General features: G+C 42.7%; 1 protein-coding gene across 1 annotated transcript in view; it reads left to right on the forward strand.

The window, feature by feature from the left end:
* ntrk1 (neurotrophic tyrosine kinase, receptor, type 1) overlaps positions 1-6,165 on the forward strand; it is a 55,574-nt gene extending 49,409 nt beyond the window's left edge. The window contains exons 19-20 of the mRNA XM_037072830.1: positions 286-444; positions 4,787-6,165. Of these exons, the coding sequence (XP_036928725.1) occupies positions 286-444; positions 4,787-4,972 (345 nt within the window). The 3' untranslated portion in view covers positions 4,973-6,165. The remainder of the gene's footprint in view (positions 1-285; positions 445-4,786) is intronic.
* Positions 6,166-8,996: the final 2,831 nt, after the last annotated feature.

Below are 8,996 nucleotides of genomic sequence, written 5' to 3' on the forward strand. Positions count from 1 at the left end.
GCTCCATTTTGTGAGTCAATTTTCTTTTTCACATTAAATTAAAATGCTCAATTGAAGCTGTTTTTGCTGTTGGAACTGTTATTATCCAGATTGTCTACCTCGCATTGATTTCAAGTTGCAGTTATTCAGAGGCAGCGCAAGGATGAACAGATGAAATGAACACGTAATGAAAAGTGTTTCTGCTAAACGGTTGAACCCCGTTCACCCCGGAGGCCGCTGTTATGATGTTAAGAAGGTCTGACGTTACCTCGCACGTAAAATGTCTTCCTTTGTCCTCCTCCTCAGGTCGGCGGACGTACGATGCTCCCGATCCGCTGGATGCCCCCAGAGAGCATCATGTACAGGAAGTTCACCACAGAGAGCGACATCTGGAGCTTCGGCGTGGTCCTCTGGGAGATCTTCACCTACGGCAAGCAGCCCTGGTACCAGCTGTCCAACAGTGAGGTGAGTCAGGACGGAGCGCATGATGCCAACAACTCTGACTGTCAGTGATAAGAGAGACGGGATCTGTTGTTGTGGACAGGAAAGATTTTAGTCCATTCTTTTTAGTCTTTGGGTCACAAAAAGGGTCACAAAAAAAGACATAAAGTGAAGGTGAGCGTGACTCTGGGTGCCAGAGAACAGCTCTCACCGCTGTTATTTGTCTGAAACTGAGCAAATTAAACTATGGCGCTATGGTGGCTGGCGCTTTGTCCAGTAGGGTCGGTGGTTCAGCTCTCAGCCTCTGCTGTCTCCGTGTTGAAGGATCCTTGGGTAAGATAACGAACTCCCAGATTGTTTCTGCCGGCTTTTCCATCACCGTGTGAATAGTTATCGCTCCCGATGAGCAGGTGGCGCCTTGATCCACCGGTGTGTGTGACTGAGTGTGTGAATGTGTGAAGGCCGACCTGTGTTGTGTCGCTCCATTAACCATTTAAACTGGGAAAATCTATTTCCGTCCAGTTTGGATGAGCAGCAGCTAAAGGAATAGTTCCAACACTTTGTATTTCTTTCTTTGTTCTCTTGTTCGTTTGTTCAGTTTATTTGTTTAGAGAAAACCTTTTTCATACACGGGTCATTTTTGAGATTTTGCTGCCACAACATGTCAAAATACACATTTATCCGTTCTGTGTTGGAGAATATGTTCATTTAGATACCCTTGGTTAGACACATAAACTTGTATAATAATAATAATAATAATAATAATAGCTGTCTTACTGTAAGTAATCAACCCGGGAGGTTTCATGGTGTTATCTATGACTTCACCTGTCATGTGTCTCCACACACATTAAAGAGAACTACAGCCGGTGGCCTCGGGTGACACTTTAAAAGCCGGCTGACAAACAGCAAACGACATTTTCTTATTTGTGTGGCCGGGGAAAGTTTTCTCCTGACAGAGTGTTTTTTTTTCCCTCTCTGCTGTTGTGGACAGAGTTTAGTATTTTGCTCTGTGTGCTCAGGTTTCCTTTCAGACATCAGAACTTATTTTGGCATGTGGTAATTGAATTTGATCCCCAAACCTCAAAGAATGAAAGAATCTGAGTGGCTGCTGGATAAACACTGTTTTTGTTGTTGTTGATTTGTGTGATTCAGGTGAACTGTCCCTTTAAGTTGGACTCACAAAAATACAGAGAATCATCTGATGTTGTTGTTTCTTTCTGGCAAATTGTAGGTTATTATTATTATTGTTATTGTTATTATTATTATTATTATTATTATTATTATTATTATTATTATTATTATTATACGAATGTAGATACAACCTCTTCAGCTGACACGGTGAACTTGTAAAGAAACAGTTAAAGGAAAAGTTCACCCCACAATGAAAATTCTGTCATCTTCATCTTCTCACCCTGAAGCTGAAAGAGAGTCAGGTGAAGTTTTTATAGATCACAAAACATTTCTGGAGCTTCACAACAAAACAGTGTTACAGTGTTCTCCGAAACAACTAAAGAAGATGGGGACTGAAAGCAAAGAGTTTTAAAAAATCAAGTCCTTGGAAGCCCTGAGACACCAAATTGATTTGAAAGGACAATATTTAGACGCCTTCAGGCGGGATGCATGCTAACACTTTTAGCTCACAGCTACAGTAAAGATGTTGGTTCAATAAAGGGAGTAAATGTAAGTCTTTAAAATCAATTTGGAATCTCTGGGCTTCAGGACACTTGAGTGAGGATCCATTTGAAGTATTTTTTTTTGGTCATTTTTGTTTTTTACATTTTGAAAGAAGTCCCCATCTATTTGTTCAGGGGAATCATGCAACTGTGTTCTGCTGTGAAGCTCAAGAAATGTTTTGTTTTGGACATTAAAACATGAAATTTCAAATTTCCAGTCGACCAGGGGATGAGTAGATGATGACTGAAGTTTCATGTTTGTTTAAGTCCAATATTTGCTCTCTTTTAGCCGTAAAACCTGAAGGAAAATGATGCATTGAGCTAAAACTCACTGTAAAGATTCCAGTGCAGTTCATCACCTCCAGTAACTCTTTCACACTTTTTTTTACATTGTCACTGTGTCATCAAATGTCTGGTGTGTAAGTATTAGTTGTAGCCCCTTAAAAACCATTTAAATATGTGACGTTAACGAGATTATTCCAACCCGTACTAGTGCAGACACATTTGTAAAAAGCAGTCTGAAAGGTTTCTCTGCTTTCTCCTAATTTAAACGTGCAGAACGAAACATTTTCCCTGCAGTGGAAACACTCCACAGCATATGTTGCCGCAGTTTGTTCAGCGGGTCTGCACTCTTAAACCAAATCAATAAATTCATAGTAATTAAGGGCAGTCCAGTCTAGCCCTTTCAGCTCCAGCACCGAGAAGTGGGACTCCATTGTGACCACAGCGGTGCTATTACAGGCCCAAACCCTCTCTCCTTTCAAGAGAGGGTAGATCACTTTTCTCAGGCGCTCAATTCTAATCGCGTTTTAGCCCAGGGCCAATGAGCTTTAACCTTGTTAGCCCAATCCGTCTCGACCAATGAGGGACAAGTAGAATTATCATGTTGCCTAAACATGCAGTGGCGGTGATAAATCATCCAAAAATACTGACTTGGCATGCCGTGGCGTCAGCGGCCATTTTGGTTCCGCCTGCACGGGGTCTTTTATTGTCGAGCCACGCGGCCGGTTGACGGGCCAATTTGGGCGTGAAGTCGCTCGGCGCTGACAGGCTTTCCTCTGTTCATTGTGCGAGGCCGAGGTTAACAATGAGCGTGAGATTGAGTCGGTAACCCTTTGAACGGAGAGTGTGGCGAGATCCTCTCTGTCATCCTCGACAGTGATTTATTCACCGAGCAGAGAGAGAGAGAGCGTGTGAACTCAATCCGTCGTTGCAGCCATTAGCGCCTGAGCTGGAGGTTATTCACATTTTGGCTGCTCTCGTTTGTCCCCGAGGTCTCCGCTAATGGACCACAGAGCCGTAAATCTGTGGATATGACGGACGGCACCGTTCTGCCCCCAAAAATGTTTCTGTTTATTCAGGAATGCCGCCAGGATTTTAATCTGTCTTTTAAATATTTACCTCGATGTAATGGCGGTGGAGGTAATAATCATTTTGTGGTGCTCACAGTAGTGAAAAAGTACATTAAAAATTCAGCAGCGTCTCTTTCCAGCAAGCGTTCCTCAGATACATCAGTGATTTCCAACCAGAGGCACTTGGACCCCAGGGCCCGTTTCTGTCGGAAGAGTTGAGGCTGTGCATTAGCCGACGTTCTGATCTGGTTGAGAATGAATACAGCATGTGCGTACATATATTTGTGTTTATGAGGAGAAGTATCACACAACTAGGGTTACTGATTGTTCCGATCTTGATTTTAGTACATTTATCAAGACAATTAAACAATAAACCACCAACCGCTAAAGTGGGCCGAGCGCACAGGGCACAACCACCTGAGTCAAGACGTTGTTTAGTCAAGTAGAAGTGCAGATGTGAAAGAAAACAAATCCACTTCTTTAGTCACGTAAAAGTAAGAAAGTACTCAAAGTATCAAAGTAAGAAGTTTCCCTCTGTAGGACATTCCTTCTGTGGAGAGCTGACTGAACCTCACATCATATTAATATATTTCAAAGATTATAAAACTTAAAGATTGAATCAGGAGCATTTATCCGAGCTGTTCGTAAACACACCAGATCAATCAACCAATCACCAGTCTTGAACTGAGTCTCATTCCCAGGACGTCAGACACGAGACACTAACGCCTTTTCTCCCCATTCCAGTCTCTTTGTCTCTTTCTGCTGTGCGTCACATGCACTGATGGGTTGAAATCAGTCTTGTGATGATGGGAAGGAAAAAAAAAAAATAAATAAATACAATTGATAATTTCGCCTCAAATGCATTAAAACTGAAGTAACAATCCGGTTTTAAAAATGTAAGGAGTAGAGAGAACATACAGAGTAAAATTCAAAAGCAAAAGAAACACTCAGGTAAAGCACAGATACCTGGAAAATCTACTGAAGAACAGTAATAAATGATTTGTACTTTGTTTCATCACACCTCTGAGATCTTGTTCTTCTTATAAATCTATGATTCTTGAGTAAACCACGTCATGTGTGCTGAGTTACAGCCTCACAGATTCTGCTAGCGTGGCCTCTAAAATCAAACGTGGGTCAGACTCGCCACCGGATGTTCAGCAAGTGGGACAATCAGATTTTTTGGGGGGAATTTGGGTGAACTGACCCTTTATAAAATAAGTCAATCTCAAGTTTAATCTCAACGTGTCTCTTAAATGTAACTTTTTTCTCCCAGATGAATTGAGTACAGACAGACACACAATGATAGATGATTCTAATGCACCTTCTTTTTTTTTTCAACAGGCCATTGAATGCATCACGCAGGGTCGGGAGCTGGAGAGGCCTCGCACCTGCCCCAAGGAGGTGTACCTGCTGATGCAGGGCTGCTGGCAGAGAGAGCCCCAGCAGAGGATGGTCATCAAGGACATCCACAGCCGCCTGCTGGCCCTCGTCAAGAACCCGCCGGTGTACCTGGATATCCTGGGCTGAGGGAGCGCCGAGGCTGGAGGGATGGAGGTGTTGATTTGAGGCCTCGTTCCTTTAGTTCCATTCATCTAATCAGGGGTTTAAAAGTATGTCAAAGTCTCCCAGCTGCTGCTTTTCCAGCTTAAAAGCTCGACCCCCTCCGCCACCACCCCAGCCCCGGCCCCGTTAACTGCCCCGTCATTCTCTGGAAACCTGTCAAATGTTTACCGAAGTGTTAAGTGTTTATCTGAAGTGGGATCGGCCTGACGCAGCGACGTGCATGGATAAGTGTTGAAGTAACTGTATATACCAGAAGAGGGCCTGTCGGGGGTTTGTGAGCTGAGCTGTGGAACATTTTATACGGCTCTGCAGCCGACACTTGTGTCGAAAAGGCAATTAGAAAATGAAACATGATTACAGGAGAGGCACTTCACATCATGAGTCAAAAGCGGAAAGCCAATTTTTTTCAGATTTGGGTCCAGCCGACAGTCATTTGTATAGTATAGTCGCTGATTTTGGATAAGTTTTGATATGGGAGGTTATTAAAAGGCTTTCAGTAAATGTACATAAGATATCAATCAAAACGTTGGAAAGCTTGTGTGTTTCTCATGTGTCAAATCCAGTGTACCATATGAGTATTTTTCCAAAAACAAGAAACAAAATGTCATATATCAGCAGTGGAAGTGTGTGTTTACATTTAATGACGTCTGTTATGCTGTTAAATACGGACAAAAAAAAAAAAAAAAGGAAAAAATTCTTCCAAAGAACAACAGTGTGACCTGTGGCGCCGCCCGCCAGACTCAGGAGAAGCTTTTTGTACAGATTAGCGATGTTCAACATGCGACTGTGGCGACCTGCAGAATCAAAGCGCTGCGGTGAAATCCAGTAAGGGGGCAAGATGGCGGGGAGGCGCCGCGCTGAGACGGTTTTTAGAGGCAACAGATGGATTGAAGTGAGTGAAACTCCAGGAGGAGGGGGACAGATGGCACTGAAACGGAGACTGGAGCTGAGGCCACCAACACCACGGACAAAAACAAAGGGTTTAAAGGGACAGTTCACCCCCCAAAAATTAAAAACACACATATCTCTCTTCTTATCTGTTGTGCTGTTTATCCACCCAGACTGTTTTAGTGTGAGGCGTTGAGGTTTGGAGATATCAGCTGCAGAGATATGATGAAGAAATTAAACATCAGTGCCTCTTTCGAGGAAAACCTGCATTTGTTGTGAGCGGCTTCATGTAGGAACTCTTTTCTTTACCGAGGCTAGCAGGCTAAGCTAGCTAACGACACAGGATGCATCAATATTCACGTCCCGCGTGGTCACGAGCGTGAGCCTCTCGTCCACGAGTGCACGGAGACGCTCGCTTCTTCCTGTGCGCTGATAGAAAATAGTTCTGTATTAAACCGCTCACAGCAAGGTCTGTGGGTTGTCTTGAGAAAATGGGTCATTTTTTTCAATTTTTGGAAAAGCGACATCAGTATTCATATTCAAACAAATTAAATGGATGAATAGAGTTCTGCAGAATGGAGTCCAAAAACCCGGGCATAAGTTCTGGTTCCCTCAACTTGAAGTCTTGAAGTGAGATTTTGTTCTGTGGTCGACACGAGCGACAGATAATTCTGAAACACGTCAGTGTATCTGTGATCTCGTTAAAACTTTTTTTCTGTAGTTTTACCAGAATACAGTTCCCTTTTGTTGTATCCTGATTACATAATCCCATCACATGTAATCCCAAACCTGTAATTAAGTAACCCATGTCATTCTTAAAGCTTTTACGTGTCTTTAAAAAGTTGCTAGCGAGCGGCTTTATGTTACATGTCACGGCATCAGCGGACTCATCTACTCGCCAGTCTTAACTTTCCAACTTAAAGATTGATAAATTATTCATACTTTTTGTGTTCATTGAGTTTGTTTGTGCTTCTAAAATCATAAAAGATTGTTGTTGAGGGAACCGGGGCGATGCTAACGTGCTAACGTCGGGGTTAGCCTACAAAAACCGCGCTGAAAAAAAACAAGTATTTTTGATTTTTTTTTCGGGTGAACTCTCACTTTAAACTCAACCACGTGGGACATTCAGTGGGTGAAAGACAAACCAGTGTGATGCCTGTAAGTGTAAATATTAAATGTACATTAATGTCTAAAATACACACATATATATATATATATCTTCATGTATTGTTACTCCAGCACTTTGTATATTGTCTGCCCTTAAAAAATAAACAAACTTGATTTAAAAAAAAACAGATGAAATGAGTGCCGCCGCCGCAGCAGCAGCAGCAGCAGCAGCAGCAGCAGCGTGAGCGGGAACATCCCTCTGCATCAGTCAATCCGTCATTATCGTGCGCTTCAGAGCGAACAATGATTTGGGCTGCCGTCTGTACTTAAAGTTAGACATCTTAACAAGGCTATTCAAGAGCCTTCTATTATTTTGACGAACTAATCAGCGACCTGCGACGTCTCCACGGGATGCTCAGGAGACGGTTATTGAAAAGGAATAATCAAGTTTCATGTTGCCTTACCGCCGGGCCCTCCAGCAAACAAACACCCCTCCAAAACCAGACCCCACTCCCTCTCTCTCTCCCTCTTCTTCCTCTTCTTTGCCTCCACCTCCACCTCCACCCCTTCCTCCATCACTCTGTATGCAGAGCGTCTCCGGGGAGTGGTAATGGATTGTGAGTAATGCTATCATCCCTTTCTCTGTCTCTCTTTCTCTCTCTCTACCTCCTCTGGTGTACCGAGGGGAGATGAAAACACTTGGAGGACTCGTGTCTGGCTTATTGTTTCTTCTAGTGTCTACAAGCAGATTCTGGCCCAGATAGGATTAGTACAGGCTGTAGTGTTTGTCCCTGCCATCCGGAAGGGCCTCCATTTGTGGTTTTACAGAATGAACCTTTTTTTAATAAGCACTCGAGCCTCCAGCCTGGTTAGATATGGAAGTTGACTATAATAAGAGCTGGAAATGAGGCCATTTTTAAAATGGAAGTCCTATTAAAGGGTCTGCAGTGGGGGGGCAACTTTCCCCCTTTTTAATCTTCCACTTCATTGTATAATGCATGGAAGTGTGCGGGATATTGATTTCTTATGGTAATTATTTCGTCTATGTTAATGGGAGTGGCGATTCATTTTTTTGGTCTGTGTATCCGCTGCTAACAATAAACCACTTCACCATCCGTCCTGTAAAGGCTTTAAATGCAACAGAACACCCGGCACGAAATGTTGAAACTGAGTCAAACCAAATTTTGTGCAACTTGGTGGAGAAAAGAGGGCAGAAGTTTCATTTGGAGGTCGCCGTTATTGAATCTGAACTCTGTGCACTGGTTTTCTGTGTGGAGCTTTTTAAATCTAAATATTCAAATAATTCACTCATCAAAAAGCTCATTCTGAAGAACTGCGTGGAAAAGAAAATCCACTTTTGTATAAGTTATTTATCTACAGAGGCTTCCTGTATCCTGTAAATGTTAAGTGAGGAGTAAGAGATGATGAGTAGCAGCTCATTTTGATGAATGTTTTAGTTTATTTCATAAAATGCAAATTAATAAAACACATACAGGCTATTTTTTTTTCATCTTTAATCCTCGACTCAAAGTGTGAAAAAGGGCTTCCAGAATGAGATCAATAACATTAAATCTAAGTTTTTCTGCAGTGACATGTCTTTTATTTAGTGTTCTAACTCAGGATATTGAGCCTCAATATCAGAGAATCTCACACTGATGGTTGTAAAGAAAAGAAAAATCAGGTTTGAAAACTGGATATCGGGTGAAATTACTGTTAAAAACACTTGCAGCGCGGTGTGATGTGTCACCTGATGTCACCTTGGGTTTGTGACAGATGAATCTTTAGGGATTCACACTCTGTTACAACTCTGCAGCTGCAGCCTGGTTTGTTTAGAGAATGAAACCTGATCGAGAGACTCACAGAGGGGCAACCAGGACACACTCCTGCTGGACTGCACCGCCCTCTGCTGGCCACCGACACACACTGCTGACACTCAGACTGCTGAGAGAAGGAAGGAGCTGAAAAATTATGTATTTTGGGGGCAATTTTGAAA

The sequence above is a fragment of the Acanthopagrus latus genome, chromosome 17, assembly GCF_904848185.1.
Source record: "Acanthopagrus latus isolate v.2019 chromosome 17, fAcaLat1.1, whole genome shotgun sequence".
NCBI classification, from domain to species: Eukaryota; Metazoa; Chordata; class Actinopteri; order Spariformes; family Sparidae; genus Acanthopagrus; species Acanthopagrus latus.